The 19,218-nt window shown below is 41.9% G+C and overlaps 1 protein-coding gene across 11 annotated transcripts in view; it reads left to right on the forward strand.

Annotated features, from left to right (window-relative positions):
* SIPA1L1 (signal induced proliferation associated 1 like 1) overlaps window positions 1-19,218 on the forward strand; it is a 365,694-nt gene that overhangs the window by 246,875 nt on the left and 99,601 nt on the right. For all 11 annotated transcript variants that reach the window (XM_058739522.1, XM_058739520.1, XM_058739519.1 and 8 more), the window contains 2 exons: window positions 7,632-7,762; window positions 12,969-13,157. In XM_058739522.1, the coding sequence (XP_058595505.1) occupies window positions 7,632-7,762; window positions 12,969-13,157 (320 nt within the window). The remainder of the gene's footprint in view (window positions 1-7,631; window positions 7,763-12,968; window positions 13,158-19,218) is intronic.

The raw sequence follows: 19,218 nt of genomic DNA on the forward strand, positions 1-19,218 counted from the left end.
GATTCTGTTTCTCCTTCGCTCTCTGCCCCTCCCCCCCCCCTCAAATATAAATAAACATTTAAAATTTTTTTAAAAGAATGTTTTTAAATACATAAGATAAAAATACAAAGTGTTTAAATACAAAATGTTTATTTAAAATTTAAATGTTCAAAATGATAAAATACAATAGTGTTTAAAATTTTGTAACATAGCAATAAATGTGTTTCTTATGCATTATTAAAAAGATCTAGTATCGGGTCTGATAATTTTCAAAGTAGTGATGAGCATAACTGATATTTTGATATGCCTGCAACAACTATAATGTGATATGAAAATATCGGGGGTTTTTTTGATGTCAAAGTCACATGTACAGCTAATATTACTGTAGTATGTTGCCTGCATTTATAATGGACAGAAATGCTACATTTCATTTAACAGCTGGTGAAAATAGAAATTTTTTTTTCATTTAAGTTCATGGGCCCCCTGATTTCTATCTATAGATAAGATTAGAAACCTCTGGCCAAATATAAATGATCTTGTTATGTAACTTCCCCCCACATACCCAGTTATTTCCATAAGGTAGACATCTGTAAATCAAATGCTGTGGCCTTTGCGGGGACCTTGGTTTTTATTGCCGAATTGCTCTTAAGAAAGCTGAGCTCAGAGGGGCACCTGGGTGGCTCAGTCGGTTAAGCGTTCGACTTCAGCTCAGACATGATCTTACAGTTCATGAGTTCAAGCCCTGCGTTGGACTCTGTGCTGACAGCTCAGAGCCTGGAGCCTGCTTCACATTCTGTGTCTCCCTCTCTCTCTCTGCCTCTCCCCCGCTCATACTCTGCCTCTCTCTCTCTCTCTCAAAAATAAATAGAACATTTTAAAAAATTTTAAGAGGGGCGCCTGGGTGGCTCAGTCGGTTGAGCATCCGACTTTGACTCAGGTCACGATCTCGCGGTCCGTGGGTTCGAGCCCCGCGTCGGGCTCTGGGCTGATGGCTCAGAGCCCGGAGCCTGCTTCCGATTCTGTGTCTCCCTCTCTCTCTGCCCCTCCCCCGTTCATGCTCTCTCTCTGTCTCAAAAATAAATAAAACGTTAAAAATTTTTAAAAGAAAGCTTAGATCAGAAAGGTCTGACTGGTATGTTTAAGCTTGTATAGTTGAACATTTTCTTGCCTACTTGGAATATTTATAGCATATATTTTTTAATATTTATTACAGGCCAAAACAACACTAATGAGATTGAATTTTCAAAAATATAATTACTGGCTATTTTTCAGAGATAATGACCAATAACCCCCCTCCCCCCATTTTGATTGTTACTCTTTATTTTCCTCTCGTTTCAAATAGAGTTTTCTTTGAGCTTTTTCCCCCTTTAATCATTTTGCTGCAGTTTATTAATGTCAACATAACTTTGTATTAAAGTCTACCTTTTATTGGCAAGTTAGGGGGCTAGTATGGGCTGCTTAGTGTCACATGCTCTTTTGAGCGCATTTGTGATTAATTTTGGCAAGTTTGTCAAGTAGACCACCCTACTTTTTAAGAGCTACCTGTGAAAAAAAGAATTGGAACTTCAGAGCACTGTGTACTTTGTAAATGTGCACAATTACTCTTATGCAACAATAATTACAAGCTTAGTGGAGTGCTTTGGGACAGAATTCTGGCATGTGGCCAGTCCTGTGTAAATGTCCACATCCATTACTATGACCTGCTTTTGATTATGATGCAAAGTCCTGGGCTGTTTAGTTCTCATGGAACCTCCGCCCTTTATAATTAGGATGAGCCCTTTGGGGACCAGAGACTGAGAATCTCTGAGTGGTGCGCTTCTCGGAAAGAGCCATTCTTCAAAAAGTTGGCCTCTTGTTACCGCTACTTTGCCAAACCTATGTCTCTCATTTTAAAAGCAGAATATGCTGCTGTTGTTTTTCTTCTTCTTTTTTTAAAATTCTCCTAACTTTAGATCTGTCTTTTCTAACCTAGTTATTAGTCTTATTAAGATGGATAAGTTGCACGAAAACAAAACATCTGAACAACTTAAACCCAAGAGGCAGAGATGAGCCGCTCTGCAGAAGCATGTGGTCCAGTGAGCAGGCTTCCTAGTTGCACCCAGATTCTCCAGTAGAAGTGTCAAGGGTCAAAGTTCAGGTCGACTGCACTAACAGTGGCACACTTGCAGCCCACCCAGTAGACTGTTTCAGCAAACAGTGGCTTAAAATACTGAACATGGTGAAATAGTTTCAGTTGTCAATGGTTCCATTCTCTGACCTGCTGACATGTAGGGAGGCCCAGGTCTGTTAGCTCAGCACAACTATCTTCAGTGCCTCCTGCTGCAGGGACTTAAGGTGCCTTTTCTAGGGAAAATGGGAGGGTTTTCGCTTTTCCTTCTGCGTAGTCCATCAGGGTGACTAAGGTTAGAATATGAACATTTTTGTGACTTCAGCGTATATTGCTAAGATGCTTTCTAAAATGGCTGGAATCAATTCACAGGGCCACCAGCAGAATATGAATGTGACAGCTCAGCTCGGCCAAGCACCAGTTTTCACTTCAGAGATGTTGTTGCTAGTTTGTCAGGTGGGAGATAGCAGCTAAGTTTCATTTGCTTCCCATGTCTTCGATTCGCGTTTATCACATCTAATTTCCCTATTTAAATTTCTAAGTTGACAACTTTAAGGAAATATTTTAAGTTTACAAATTATTTCTAGAAAACAAAAATGTAGGGGCGCCTGGGTGGCTCAGTCGGTTGAGTGGCCGACTTCAGCTCAGGTCATGATCTCACGGTCCGTGAGCTCGAGCTCCGCGTCGGGCTCTGTGCTGACTGCTTAGAGCCTGGAGCCTGTTTCAGATTCTGTGTCTCCCTCTCTCTCTGATCCTCCCCCGTTCATGCTCTGTCTCTCTCTGTCTCAAAAATAAATAAACGTTAAAAAGAAATTTTAAAAAAAAATGTATTTTTGTTCATAATTCTACACAGTGCAGATTATGCTGATCTCCCTAGGGAAATGCACAACTGAAATTGTAATACAAAGTCCCCAAGTATGAAAACCACACCAACTATCCGGAAAGTGCTGGTTGAAACCCTGTAACTCTTCTGATTGTATTTTCCTTTCCTCCTTTACAGTTAAAGTACCGGGCTCTTCCCCCCACCCCCATACACTTGTTTTACACTCAGCTCATGACCAGGTGATGTGACTATACTTGATCTAATTACTGGAGCTTTGAATTGTTTCCTATTTCCCCTTTCTCAGATTGTGAATTTTTTATTTATTATTGTGAATGTATCAACCAGAAATACAGTTATTTATGCGGAATATTCTAGTGATAGCAGAACTACTGATTGGCACTTTCTGTATCATCCTTGTTAAAACTCAGGAACCAGAACTAAGAACTTCAGACTAAATATTTGTTTAGGTGTTAAATATGGAAAATGAAGGCGGGGGAAGTCAACCATCTATGAGTAAAATGTTAATATCTCTCCCTTTAAACACAGTGAAGCCTTGCTTATGGCACATCAAGGAATAAAGCTTTTGTTTTTATATAAACCCTGTTTATTTTTTAAAAATCTGATTTTATATATTTTCAGAGATTGCTGATTAAGATGCTTTTAAGTAATCTAAATCTTTTCTATTCTGGGAATATGAAACCAATCCAAAACCCAGGTGTTTTTAGTTTTTTGGGTTTTTTGGGTTTTTGTTTTTTTTTTCAGCACACAATGCAGAAATTGCTCCTCTGGCCACTTAAGCAATTTGAGCTCAATAAAACTTTCTTTATGTATGGTCTGGCTAGTTCATCCCTTAAGGCATCAAATTGTATTGGACTTTTTAAAATTCATAATATAGTATCAGGAACTTTGGGGAAGATAATGTTAATATCAAATGGCTAAAAAAATGAGCTTTGGAATCAGTATAAGATCATATATTTGAATTCTGGCACTGCTTGCTGTTTGCTAGTTGTGGCTGGACAGTGACTTATTCTCTCCAAATCCTAGCTGCCACATCTGTAGAAAAGAAGGAAATCTCTGTATTTTCATGGTGGACACGAATATTAGGTAGAATGCTTGGCAGAGCACCTCAGTGCACGACATGATATCATTGTAACAGAATGTGTGCGGTATTGGGTTTGGCACTCCAGTATGCTGGCACGAAAATGTCACTGCCTTGGGTGGTATAATGCCTGCATATCAACTCATCTGTCAGTAGGTTTACCCTACTTGATTGTCCAGTTCCTCTCCCCTTCCCCTCTCCTCCCCCAGACTTCATCGTCCTGAGTTCTCCCATCACACGCTTCCAGGCCTTTCTGTAACACTCATCCGCAACTCCCCCGCTCTTGTTCTCTCTCTTTCCCCTTCCATCCTCACAAAACACAAAGCTGATTTGTGGATCTGGCTGGAAGAGCCCTGTGGAACTGATGAATAAGTCTGCCAGCTAAGGGTGTAGGTAGAGGGCTGCTAGGAAAAAATAACGGCACAGCCAGGGGCAGGTACCGAAGGTGCTACCCAAAGCCTGAGGTGCTAAGACGAAGGTACTGAGCTTGAAGGACAGGCAGAACCAAGACTGGCCAGAAGGACCAGATAGGATGCCTCTAAAAAGGCTGGTATTTTGGTGTATTAATGTTTTTTATTTATTTTTGAGACAGAGAGAGACAGAGCAGTGGCAGGGAAGGGGGAGAGAGAGAGGGAGACACAGAATCGGAAGCAGGCTCCAGGCTCTGAGCCATCAGCACAGAGCCCGATGCGGGGCTTGAACTCACAGACTGTGAGATCATGACCTGAGCCGGAGTCGGACGCTCAACTAACTGAACCACCCAGGCGCCCCTGGTATTTTGGTTTAAAGAAAAAAAATCAGAGTCATTTGTCTTAAGATCAAAGTTTAAGGACTCAGAAATTCAATTTAAGGTGACATACTCAACCAAAGTCCACTGCCAGAGAGTACACAGTACATTTGGATTTTGAACTGAATAAAGGTATGTTCGTGTAGAAAGGGTGTTTTTCTATACCTCTGTAATCCCTGGGAGCAGAGAAAACAGACAGTGTGCACAAAAAACAAGGCTCTTATTCTGAGAGTAAGTCTTACTCAAGTGGAAACACATTTTGGACAAGCAGAATCTGACCATGATAGCAGTGAACTTAACTCAGGGAACCAGACCAGAATTCCCATCTATCCCATGAAACTGAAATAGAGGAACAAATGGAAACGCTTGCTTGGAGCTCTTTTTCAAGGAAAAAGGAGAAAAAACGTTTCTGCACCGACACACACGAAAGTTTACAAAGTCTGCCTAGAGTTATCAAACCAGAGATGGGTTTGTTTGAGGATAGAATCTGGATGAAATATTAGAAATCACTTATACTTATCTCCGGAACATTTCCCAACTCATAAATGTACTTATTTAACAGCTGTGAAAAATTGCAGAAAAATATGATCAGAATTTAATGATGACACACAAAACTTTACATGACCTTTAATTTCTTTTCTGCTTTTTAAACATTGAGTTTTATGCAGGGTTTAGTTTCTTTTTTATATTTTTTAAATGTCTATTTATTTTGAGAGAGAGAGAGAGAGAGAGAGAGCGAGCAAGGGAGGGGCAGAGAGAGAGAGAGGGAGAGAGAGAATCCCAGCGCAGAGCCTGATGCGGGGCTTGAACTCATGAACCATGAGCTGAAACCAAGAGTTGGACGCTTAACCAACTGAGCCACTCAGGCACCTCCTCTGAAGCTTTTTCAGTGTGTTGAGCTCTTTGCTCCTTCAGTAGACGGCCCCAGACTGCTGTCTTGTTTTCCTTTATGTTCTTGTCTGCTCTTTCATGCGGTTTCTGTCTCCTGCCTTTCCGTTTTCTTCCTTGTTGTCAATTGTTGTATCACATTGCCGTCCGTATGCAAGTTGGTAACAGCCCTACACTCTGGACTTTGTCAACCTCTGGAACGATCACACCTCTGAGACAAAGCAGTGAGCTTGAAGACCAGACAACCAAGCTTATTAAAATTGTGTGCGACGTAAGAGTAAACAGACCCTGAGTGTGATTCACACGTGCAGAGCTTTGAGGGTATACAGAAATGTTTGTAGTGAATTTTGTGACCTCCATTGAGTTGCGTTTTGGTTATCCATGTGTGAGCGGTTCATTGCCCGTATTCCCATTGTGTTTTCTTATTTTGAATTTCCAGGGAGTATGATGACGTTCTTGGAGAGCCCTCACTCACTATATGATTGTATCTTTTACGACCACTCTTTAGTACTTGTAGAGTACCTTCATATACATTACCCAAATTTTAAAACTATATGATTAGATATGTTATGCTATTATTTCTTCTTACTCTCATGGCTTTTCAAATGCTTTTATATTTTGCATGGGAATGACACATATTTTCAAATGTATGCATTTTGTATGAGGAAAATTGACCATGTCACGTCTGAGTCATTTAATGCCTGTGTCACATGTAAATGAAATAGGACCATGTAAAGTGCTGTGAAGAATAAGTTATCCACTTTAGTTTTTCATATATTTCTGTGTTTTGTGGACTTCCTCATCTGTGAACCATCTCATGTATCGACAAGTTTTGTTTTTTTTAAAGAAGTATATACTTAGTGTACAGTGAATATCATTTAAAGAAATTTTTTTCTGTAATTTAATTTTGATCCTGACTTTCCATCTGGTCAAGAGGAAGGTAAATTCAACACCAGTCCTTTGGAGTCTTGAGCAGTGCAGCCCGTTTGGGGTAGGGCCCTGAATCATTATGTCAGTCACCTGGCCACACTGCCTCTCTAGGAGGGACCTGTTGTCCCAGCCCTCACGTGCCCTCCAGGTTCATGGCTCTGTAGGTCGCCTTTCGTGCCCACTGCATGGGAACCACTGGTAAGGTGCAAGAGCCCCATGCTAGACTTCCGCCTCCTGGGCGTACTTAGAAGCTCTGTCCTTGTAGACCCTACTCTTGCTGGGAGCAGAGTGCGACTCAGTGACTCACAGACCTTTCTCCTCTCTTCAGTTCTGGGAAGTCTTTGTTAATCTGGGGGAAATTCCTCAATCCTCAAACTCTGTTCTCAACAGATTTAGGGTTTTGTTGTTGCTATTGTTTTAACAAAACTAAGGAGCATTGGCACAAACCTTCCCTTAGGCGAGGAAGCCCACATAATGCAGCCCATTTAAATGGTAGAGTATGGGGCGCCTGGGTGGCTCAGTCGGTTGAGCGTCCAACTTCCACTCAGGTCATGATCTCAGACTCAAGGGGTTCGAGCCCCGCGTCAGGCTCTGTGCTGACAGCTCGGAGCCTGGATCCTTGCTTCAGATTCTGTGTCTCCCTCTCTTGCTCCCCCCGCCCCCCCCACCTCGCCTCATACTCTGTCTCTCTCTCTCAAAATAAATAAACATAATAATAAAAATTTTTAAACAGTAGAATGAATATAGGGACAGAACACAAATCTCTTTTAAAAACTATAGTTAAATAGTAAGTTGCAGAGGTAGTGAAAAAACAAAAAACTCGATAGGCCACCTCTATTCAGTGTTATATTCACTGAGACCAAACTTGTGTATCTAAGTCTCTGTTTCTGTAACTCATTGAAGAATATTTGTTAAATGCATTGACATTTTATTGAGTGATCTTACTGTCGAACAGAATATAACATTTTTAAAGTGTTATGTAAATGTTCTAATTTTGTTTTGTCTTCTTTTACCTAAGAACACTGGAACTATTTTGGGGCCGATGAGAATCTTGGACCAGTGGCTGTGAGCATTCGGAGGGAAAAGCCAGAAGAGACGAAGGAAAATGGATCTCCCTACAACTACCGAATAATTTTTAGAACCAGTGAGGTAAGTTGCAAACCAGAAAGATTGAGACTCGATTGGAGTGAGGAAAAAATGGAGTGGTCGCAGTAGCAAAGCAATTAAATTTAATAGCACATAGTTACAAATGCTTTTGAATAAACAAAGGCCCCTTTCATTCGTTCTGGTGGTGATGGGGGTGGACATAATGGTTAGATTTGGATCCTTCCTTTCCATGGAGCTCTGGATAGATGCAATAAATGAATGGGAGTTTTGATGCAGAGAAAGATACCTCAGTTAAGTGTGGCCCTAGGAAATTGGAGCCCTCAGAATTCCAAAGTGGATATTGCATATCCGGCTCAGGCGGCCGGAAAGCCCTGAGCCAGCTTGAGCCAGGGGCCTTACAGATGAGAGAGGGTCACCCAAGAGTAAACTCACTCTTACAAAGTGTTGCTTAGGCCAGTTCTTGACCCAAGAAGAGGGAAAGGCTCTTTTCTTCTTCCATTTTGCTGTCTCTTGGGCCTGTTACCTAGGCCTTTTGGAGACAGAATGCAGACCAGTCAAACCCAGGGCTATCTAACTGCACGTTGAGACAGGCTCTTGGAGCTCCTTAGGAATCTAGGCACACATAATATGTGAGTTTTTATTTTAAAATGAAATTCAGGTCAGAAAAGAAAAGGAAAAATAAAATAGCTAACAGAGCAGGGTTTTTGTTGTTTTAAACTCATGAACAAGTTTGGGACAGTGGTTTGCTTTCTTTGTAAATATATATATAGTTGTGCCAGTTATGAATTTATTATTGCCTCCCTGCACCAAATTCACTTTAGGACTGTTGTGAGGCATTAATGCCTAATACTCCCCTGAGGTATCTAGAAAATAATGGGTTTGAAACTAGTTTAAATAGGACAGTTAACCTCATTTCCCCCATTGAGTACAAGGCATGTGTCAGGGGTTGGCTTCACTTAGTAATTCTTCCTCAGCTTGAACTCGGGGGAAATTAAAACTAGGATTTTTAAAGGCACAAGTTCCATTTCTCACGTGTGGTACGCGGTGGCCAGAGAGGATGGAAGCGCTCTCTTGCCCTAGTGTACTTTCTCTCCACACCAGAGCTAATCGCTAAGCAGGGTGAATGCTTTAGTTGAACGTAGAAAAGCACGGAGAACATGCTGTTCTTGAAGTTGGACGAGGTGGTTGCCCCTCTCTGGCTTCTTGGATCTCTGTGAGCCTGTTACCTTACTTCAGGTGTTTTTGCCTGTTCTTACCTGTTTCCCTCCCAATGCCACCCCCATTTCAGCCCCCACCATGTTCTTCCTTTTCTGTTTTTGATCCATTTAAATGCCTCTTCTTGCCACTGTCCTACCGTCCTTCATGCCAGAGGTCAAAGTTTGCTAAGTGAGGGATTTCTTTCTCCCGTCCGGTCACTTCGGTCACTGGTCTCCATGACCATCCCTTCCAGCTTGCCTTGCCACATTCCCTCTCTCCCTCCAGCGTTAACTGCTATCCTGAGTTCATGTGATCCCTCTGCCATGATCGGTGGCTCTGTCCTTTCATCCCTCACTCCCTGGGCCCAAAGTGTTCAACCTGCACCTCCCCCTCCTTCCCTGGACTTGCAGCCGCTACTCCTTCCCTTTTCTGCTAGCCCATCTGGCGAGCCCTGCGGTCCACTGACTTAGCCTGTGATTGGGATATCCAAGTCAACTGTTACTTGTACTTCAAAACACCATCACCGCTTGCCTTTATGTTCAAATTAACGTTTAGCTGACAACTCTATTACTGAGGGGGTTCAGGCCGGAAACCTTAAAGTCACACTGGACTCTCCTCCCTGCCTCCTGCGCCCACCCTGGCTGTCAGCAAAACTGGTTGACTTTGTTTTCAAGATATGCCCAGATTTCAACCCCTTCTTCCATCCCATCACCTCGGCCTGGGCCAGGCCACCACCATTTTTCACTGAGAACCTTTCTTCCTGCCTCTGCCCTTAATCCCTGCATCCTTTCAGCCCAGGAGGGATCCTTTCAAAGTGTAAACCGGATCTGTCATTCCTCAGTTCAGAATCCTTTAGTGGCTTCCCATCTCGTGAGAAAAAACCAGTCAGTGTCCTTTGCTAATTTAGGAGAGCATCCGTTCCCTTGGTCTTTCCAGCCACGCTGGCTTCCTTCCCCTCTGGGCCACTGTGACACCTCTGCCTCGGGGCTCGGCTGCTCCCTGGTCCTGCATCCTGCTGTGTTCTTCCCCTGGCATCCTCCTGACTGGAGCTTTCTCATTTCCTTCTGACCTTGATTCCTAAACCACAGCGGCCTTCCCTGGCCACTGGATCTAAAATTTCTGCTCCCACATATCCCATTTCACATCTGATGTGAGGCTTTCTTTTTTCACGAACATTTAATACTACCTCACCCACTGTACTTGTTATTTTGTTTGTTTTCGGTCTCCCCCACTAGAATTTAAGCCCCGTGGGGATGGGGACTGTTGTCTGAGTCGTTCACGATGACATGGCTAATGCCTAGAATTGTACAGCCGTGCTCTCCCTTCCCCTCTGTCTCCTTCCTTCATTCTCTTTCCTTCCTCTCTCTCATGTGTATTTAATGGAGTGCCCCTAGCTTTCGTGGAACTTTTTCCTTTCCGGTGAAAGTAATCCTTAAATGTGGTTTAATGGTACTATCTTAATGAGGCTTTTCATACAAAGAAACTAACAGAAGTCCTCTGATAGAACCCTCTCTCGAGGTCCGTCCCCACCTGACAGGCATGTTGCTCCTTCCTCTTTCATTTCGATAGAAATCATCAGCGCACAACACAAACAGAAAAACATCAACGTGTTTGTAAAGCTGACAGTTTCTGAAGAAAACCTTGTGACACGTGAGTGTTTTTAAGCAAGGTACACAGGGACTCCTAAGGCCTCTCGTCTTGTTTCTGGAAATCATTAACAGAAATATCAGTAATGCTAGTGATCCAGTTATAAAAAATGAGTCATGCTTTTTCTCCTCTGCTTTGGCTTCCTGGAGGTGAGCTGCAGTCTTCTCTGTGCTACAGGATTAGCATTCCCGGGCTTGGTTTCTCAGCTGAAAATACTTGGAGCCTCTGTAGCTTCCGGGCTCCAGGCACGTTAACCTCAGGGACAGAGGAGCACGGTACCTGGGTCTTTCGGCGGTTTCCCATAACTCAAAACACAATCAAGCAAACAAATCCGAGAAACCATTTCTGTCAGATTAGGTATTAAATCATAGGAAAATGATGTGTTTTTACACAAGTGTTACTTGAAACCAAATTATTTATAAATGAAAGAAGAGCTACTAATCAAGTGAATAGGACCTTGTTCTTGGATTGAGAGCAAGATGTTGGTCAAGTTTGCTTTTCCTGCCCTCCTCCCTCTTCTGCATCATCTGGCAGATGTTAGAGGTTTTGCTTCCCTGGTGGTTTTTCCTTTGGCCTCCATTTCGCTGCTAGACGCATATCATGCCCTCTTTGCCTGATTCCCGGACGCTTGCAGCTTCCTGCTCGCTGTATTGTCTGCCTGCGGCTTCTTCCTCTGGCTTCTTCCTCTTGCGGTTCCTCTTGAGGGACGCATCACCCTCCGCACTCAGACAAGGTCTGAGGTTGCCCCTGGGAGCCTGATGGGTGCACACGCCCGCTCTGGGCTCTCCCCACCCTGCCCTTGCGCCGTCGTCAGCTCTGTCTGCGCCATGGCCGTGGTTCCTTCACGCCCACGCCCCGTGCTCTCTCATCTCCGTGCCTTTGCTCTCTGACATTTTCCAGAATCCTCCCCAGGTTTCATGGTGCCTTTTCAGGGCCACCTCTTCCGCGAGGGCCTTTTCTTGTGCTCTGAGCCATGATGCTCCGTTTTCTGCCTTTGGAGACTCTCTTGGGCCCCGAACTTGTTACCCTTTCCCAGTAAATACAGCCTTCCAAATTCGAGGTTGTGTGTCTCTTCCCTCGCACGTGCCACACTTGCCTGTCGACATGCCCTCCTCTGTTAGCTCCTGTCACTCCCATGTAACCTACAGGCTTCCTGGAAAGGGGTTCAGTGCAGTGGGGCTTTTTTCTTAGGTCACATACAATGTTTACGTTACGTTAACAACTTAGCCACGCGACACCTTTTGGGAATTGCGACCGCTTTGGGCTTCTTGTTTACTCCAACAAATCGTCGTTACACGGGGAAATTTCTTTGCTTCTGTTTATTTCATAATAATGGAAAGTGTTTCTAGAAATAAGGGGAAATCTAAAGTAATTTGCAGTGCTGTAGACTCTGCTGCTGTGCTAACCAGAGTCACTGTCTTCTTGTGGTAGCATTTGGGGATATAAGTAGTTTATGCTTGTCCATGACATGTTATGAAATTTAAAACTTGACCCTTATCTTTTGTAAATCAGAAAGGTATAACATGTAAATCCTGAGCATTCTTCAGATGTTTCTCTGGGATATCTTCTTAATTTCCTAGTTAGTGACATTTTATAAGCCATATAAAGGTCTAGATCTTACTGAGTTCTTGAAGGAAATACTTTATTTGGCTTTAAAGTAGATATCCTTGGAAGGCTTGACTCTGAGTTCCCTTGGGCTTGTCTGGGTCTTCTTGAAAGTGTTGGCCTTGGGGCACCTGGGTGGCTCAGTCGGTTGAATGTCTAACTCTTGATTTCGGCTCAGGTCATGATCCCAGGGTCATGAGATCTAGTCTGGCATGGGGCTCCATGCTGAGCATGGAGCCTGCTTAAGATATTCTCTCTCTCTCTCTTTCTCTCTTTCTCTCTCTCTCTTTCTCTCTCTGTCTCCCCCCTCCCTCTCTCCTCTTCTCCCCTTCTCTTCCTCCGCCCCTCTCCCCTGCTCATGCACGGTCTTTCTCTTTCTATAAAAGAAAAAAATAGGGGCACCTGGGTGGCTCAGTTGGTTCAATGTCAGACTTTGGCTCAGGTCATGATCTCCCAGTTTGTGGGTTAGAGCCTTATGTTGGGCTCTGTGCTGACAGCTCAGAGCCTGGAGCCTGCTTCCGATTCTGTGTCTCCCTCTCTCTCTGCTCCTCCCACACTCATGCTGTCTCTTGCTCTCTCTCTCTCAAAAATAAGTAAACATTAAAAAAAAAAAAAAAAACTTTAAAAAAAAAGAAAACAAAGTGTTGGCCTTGTTTTTCATATACAAAGTATCTAAGCCTTTGAGAAGTCATTCCCGGCTCCTCCAGGGCATCTGAGTCTAGGCCTTCAGAGCATGTGATGTATTTACTCCTCTCCCACACCGAGAGAGACCTCACTGGAGCACATGTCTGTTTTTCAGCTCATGACCCTGAGAGGTTCAGTCCTGGAGGATGCCATTCCCTCAACGGCAAAGCACTCGACAGCCAGAGGACTGCCCCTGAAGGAAGTGCTGGAGCACGTGATTCCTGAGCTCAACGTCCAGTGCCTGAGGTTGGCCTTCAACACTCCCAAAGTCACAGAGCAACTCATGAAACTGGACGAACAAGGGGTAAGTTTGGCTTCTGGGGGAAGACATTCTTGTCGCTCAGATTTCCCGCTAGGTGTCCAGAATACAGAGCTTAAGGTTTCTTTTTTGACCCATTAAACGGATGGCATTTATTGCAGAGCATGGTCGGTCTCTTTGCAATTACGCATTTTCTGTTTTCCTAACTCTCTGAACTCTGAACATTCCTCATCTGATGAAATTTTCTGTGTCAGAATCGATAAATAGGGTTCTTAAACTGTGTTCAACTCTTTTAGTATAAAATCTTCCATAAATGCAGTGAATTTTTCAGGGATTCTAAGAATAAGTAGTACCAATAAGAGTAATATATTCACCAGGCTCTGTTTTCAGTGCCTTCAATATGTTACCCCACTTCATCTCCCAACCCTATGAGACTGGCACCATTAATGGAGACCTTGTCTCCGTTTTAGAGATGAGGAATCTGAGGCATAAGGAGATGGAATAGTAGGCCCAAGTTCACACAGTTAATAAGTTCAGAGCCTGTACGGTTAGCCACTGTCCACAGTACAGCTGTTCTTAAAAGCTTCAGTTTTTAAAGCCTATTTATACCACCAAAGATGTTTTCTAGCCAAGATTTCTAAATACAGAATTTTAAAAATTTGTGTCCCAATTAGTAACAAAATGAAAATGCTCAGGATTTTCTTACTTCTATGCTTCCGGTACTTCCTGTGTGGCCATTTGGTCAAGATGCAGCTGGGCGATAGGACAGTCCATACAGAGGCAGCACAAGGGTAGAGAATGAAAAACTATGATCTCACAAATCCACTAACCAGGGAGCGGGCCCACATTCTGCTTGGAATAATTTGAACATCTGGGCTAGTTTTGTTAGATGTTTTATTTATATACTCTGACTCTTTGAACGTCCTTGAACCGTTTTAGCCATATTACATCCTCGTAATATGAGTGATCATAGCTTTATTATTGCATTAAAAAAAACACCCTCCAAACAAAATCGGTCCCTTTATTGAATGCCATTTTATGAACTAATTTTGATGGTATCTCCTTAATTAACCAAAAATTCCAACGTTATTAAAATGAATGGGAATTTTAAAAAGTCTGTCTCAAGGTGTGTTCTTTTAATTCAGCCACTAGGGATATATTGGGAACCAATGGTTGGACACAGCTTTTCTCATCATGACTCTCTCTCTTCATTCGTTTCACTTGTGAGAAAGGCCAGCTGATGTCTGTGCCACGCGTGGACCTCCAGCAGCAGGCTGTGCATGTCCACGTTTATAACATGGAAACAAGGGAGCACTTTGAACGTGTCAGAAGACTGCTGGTGCACTAGTGAGCTTAACTATTGGGGGGCTGTTTTCCAGTAAGTGTTCTGAAGATTCAGTCTAACAAAGGAGGAATAGAGAAAAATGAGGATTAGGCTCCACTGTATGGATTCGGTCTTTTCAGTGACCATGTTTTTCAAGGAGAATACATTAAAAAAAAATTTTTTTTAATGTTTATTTGTTCTTGAGAGAGAGAAAGCATGAGCAGGGGAGGGGCAGAGAGAGGGGGAAACACAGAATCCAAAGCAGGCTGCAGGCTCCGAGCTGTCAGCACAGAGCCCGATGCTGGGCTTGGACTCACGAACTGTGAGATCATGACCTGAGCCGAAGTTGGATGCTTAACTGACTGAGCCATCCAGGTGCCCCAAGGAGAGTCACATTTAGACACTGATAATGTAATCACAAATTGAACATTCTAAATCCTACATTAGAACAAGTTATTTTGTGGGACCGCTAGCCCATGTTATGCCCTCTCTTAGTGATGAACTATTCGTAATCCCATCAACACAGAAAAAATAAGACCACTGTACAGTGAGTTCAACTTAAATTGATTTAATTCATAAAACTGTCCATTCTAAAGTTAGGGCTTCTTATGCTTAGCGGGTATTAAAATGATCCTTTCCTTCATAAATTATTGATGAAGATATATGTTAGTTGTTTTCTGTAATGCCTTTCCTCTGCGAAATTAAAATTTGGCAACCGATGGGCATCTCCCCAGTTTTATTTTGGAAATTTTACTAGGCAGTAGAACCTAAAACTTTAAAGCCTGATCTTCCATATATGCAATTCTAAATCTGAACTAAGGGCACCCCCCTTGGCCTCTTGTCTTTTCATTTATGTCTCCATAGCATTCAAAGCCAGGATTGTGCTGGTAAAAAGCACATGACATGCATACTTAGGCGTTTAGTCTGGGGAGTTCTTTTTTTGGTAGGAAATCTCATTAATGCCTTGGAATCATTTCGAGAAAATGATTATTTTGGTGCCTTGTACATATACAGATTTCTTTAAAAAAAAAAAAGCATTTAAGTGCAGTAGATTACACATTTGAATCATTGCAAAACATTTTGTTTCCATCCTTGTCATCATTTTAAAAAATTTCATGCTTTGTACATCCTTACATTTAAAAAGATTTGTAGAGTGATACCAAGAAATTAGACTCACTGAAAAGAACTTCTAGATCTCCCTTTAAGTTTTATTTAAATGATTGCTTTAGTAGCTTTTTTCCTTTAAACAGCTTACATAATTATGCTTGGAAAAAGAAAACATTGTTTGCTTGCTTCATTGTGGCATTTTGCCTTTCAGATAGATCTCTGTTGCTTTATTTTCTCATTTTACCACTTTTAAAAGCCGAAATGAATAGAAGGACGAATTAAAATTATGTCTGTAATATGTAAAAGAAAGCATTTCACAAAAATATAAAAATGTGTTCTTCATTTGACTAGACTGATATGTTTGCAGGAACTGAAGAGGCATTTTAATTCCTAAAGTTTTAGAAATGAATGTATGCTTATCCCAGTTATGTATGTGGCTTATCCAAGCTTTTACATTCTCCTCCCTGATACTTTTCTGGGCCTTTCACTATTCATTGATGTCCAGGTCCATCATCCTGTACAGGGCAGTGACCTACCAGTGATTTCACACTGTCAAGAGCTGGGAACAGTGTGTGACTTAAGAACATCTGCATCAACTCTGGACTTAGTTTTTCCGTCATGGTTCTAGATCTTCACTTACTAGATAATTGAGAGCATCACTTATGATAATAACAAATTAGATCAGCATGTACTTATCACACTTCCATAAGCACTTCACCACACTGCCTGATTTATTCGTCCTAGCGCCCTGCACGGGGGTTCTAATTATTGGCCTGGTTTATGGTTGAGAAGATGGAGAATGTCGGAAGTTCTCAGTGCTGTTTTCAAAACCCTCAGTAGTCCTGAACGCTGGGTACACACATTTGCATAATGCTACCTTTCGTTTATAAGATTTGCAAGTTATATTTTTTCAGGTCTTGAATTATTTTGATCCTCAAAACTATGCTGTAAAATATCAGGAATTTCATCATCCAAGCCGGCTTTTTAATAATATAGCCAATAGTTACTTATCAATTTGTCGGATCAGCACCATTTTTCTTCACCAGTCATTTAAAAAGCACCTTCATTTCACCTACTCTGTGCAAGGGGAATGAAAAGCCACCATGCCGGGCACATGGTGAGCCCTGAGGGACTCTTAGCTGTGGTTGATAATGATAAAATAATAAAACTTGTTAGTAGCCCTTTACATGCGCCATCTCATTGAACATTTGCAAGCATCCCATGAGAGAGCTGCTGTCATAGGTAGTATAATATGTTATGCTTACTGTCATAAGTAAGCACAACTGTTTCAAATCTAATAAATGCTCGTTGAGTAATCACTCTTGGTGGATTGTTAAAGACTATGGAGAGTAAATGGGCTAGTAAGACACAATCCTTCCCCATGAAGGAGACAAGGTCATCAATTACTGTAATGAAAGTCAGGTTTAATATAATGAGTGTAATAAAAGAACGGCAAACAAAGAGCATTGGAGGTGCAAGCCAACAGGGCCAAGTCATGATTGGTTAGGCCCATTTCCAAGATGGGCCATGGAAGGGAAGAGGGTTTCATCAGGCCAGAGAACAAGCAATGGGGTGGTCTAGATTCCGAACAAAAAGCACAAAACACAGAGGGATGAAAGCACAGTGTGGTTATGGCAGCAAGCAGTCTTGCGGAACAGGAGTGTAAGGCACATGTAAGAGAGTAATAAAAATAGATACTTTTTATTGGGCAGGGACCAAGCTAGGTACCATGTGAAGCAGTTTGCATGAATTACTTTAATTAATGCTAAGAATCCTTTGATGTCAGTGCTTTTATTGTTCTTATTTTACAGACAAGGACGCTGAGGCACAAAGATGCTGAAAGACCACACCAGTCACAGTTAAGATCTAGTGGAGGCGGGTTTTAAATCCAAGCATTCAGACTCCACAGCCTCCCTTCTTACCCAATGCACTAAATACCCCATCCTCCTTTTCTCTCCCCTTGAGTGGGAGAGGAAACTGGAAAGATGGCTCTCAGCATTATTGCTGCTGGCTTCAGTGCCCAGAATTAAGTAGAACATGTTAAAGTACTATAGCCAGTTGGCAGTAGAGAAAATTGGTAGTCCTGTTTTCATTAGGAAACATCAAGTTTCATGTATGTGGTAGTGGTTTTCCTAAGTGAGTGTCTCCACTGTTTTCCTAGGTAATTATTAAAAGTGCAAAGAAATGAAAATATTTTGGGGGTTTTCTATTCCTTAAAATCTTACCTTCAAGTTATTGACATTGAAGGGGAAAGGTGATCATCTCTAATTAGGTTTGCAATATTTATCTGAAGAACAAATGTTAAGCAATGTTTATTTGATCACAAATAGCACTGATTCCTTGATTAAGGACACGGATGAAATTTGCTGCTGACTTCGCCTATTCATTGCCATGTTGCATTATTTTACTGAGGATAAATGAGTTTGACCAGCCGCTTTCTTCTTTGATTCAGGCGGCAAGATTTAAAGAACGAACCATAAGGAAGACATTTTTCCCAAGACCCATTTTGTATGAATGAGGCTGTGGCAGAACAGTTGCCATTCCTGAAATTTTATCCTAGATTATGATAACAGCTAATGCACAAACTAAAGTTCAGATGGCCACACATTGGTTCTAGACAATTCATGGGTCTGTATGTACATCATCAGGAAGGAAATATACATGACAGTTGTCAGGTCAGTGGAAGAAGGCAGTGTGGCATTATTGGTAGCTTTATCTTGTCTGTTCACAAGTGATGATTACTCTGCACTGGCTCCTCCGTGCTCTTTTGCCTGGCTAAGGCAGGGATGGGTGACTTGTTGGGAACCTTTCCAGTGGTAGGGTTCTGTGATTAACACAACCGACAGCAGTGGCATTTGGAAGACATTTGGCTGTGGAACAACCGCGGTTTGCAGTGGTGGAGTTCCGCGTGGCAGCGACATGCAGTGAGGACCCTTTGGTTCACAGTCCAGAGAGTGCAGCTGTTTCAGGCCCAACTTTGAATTGTGGATTATGTCTTAAATTCAGCATTAAATTAAAAATTTAAACTAGTTCCTTTCCCATGGGAATAAACTAGCTAATATCTTCAAATGGTGCAGAAATCCAAGTAATTCTGTTTATTTTGAGGGATCTCATAGTTATCAGTTTTATTAGTTTCTTACATATTCCTGTGTCTCTATCCAGACATCATCAAATATGCATCTAGAGTCTTACTTCTGCCTTGGAATATACAACACGCTCCGGACATTTTCTCTTTTTCACTGAGTAATGTGTTTTGGAGACCTTTCTATGTCAGTGTACAGAAAGCTTTCCCATTGTTTCTGTGGCTGCATAGTATTCTATTTTGTTTCTGTACCATAGTTTATTTTATCAGGTGCCCTAATGTTGGGCACTTGGATTGATTCCACTCTTTTCCTGTTACAAACAATGCTGTAATGAAGAGCCTTTTTCTGTATAACTGAAATTCATCTTCGTGTCAGGTCAATTTAATACCCAATATGAAGCTTTTTATTTTTGTGAGAAGTTTTGCACAACATTAGAAAAGATTATTCGTGTGTGTATAGAACATGTTATGCTAAAGATAAAAATAGATCAGAATGGCTGTGCACATATATAAATAATTTTGACAGCATCGCAGTCAGATTTTTAAAATAACTTCCCTACCCAGTATCCATTTCATTTTTTAAAAGCAGTTTT

The sequence above is a fragment of the Neofelis nebulosa genome, chromosome 7 (assembly GCF_028018385.1).
Source record: "Neofelis nebulosa isolate mNeoNeb1 chromosome 7, mNeoNeb1.pri, whole genome shotgun sequence".
Taxonomy (NCBI): Eukaryota; Metazoa; Chordata; class Mammalia; order Carnivora; family Felidae; genus Neofelis; species Neofelis nebulosa.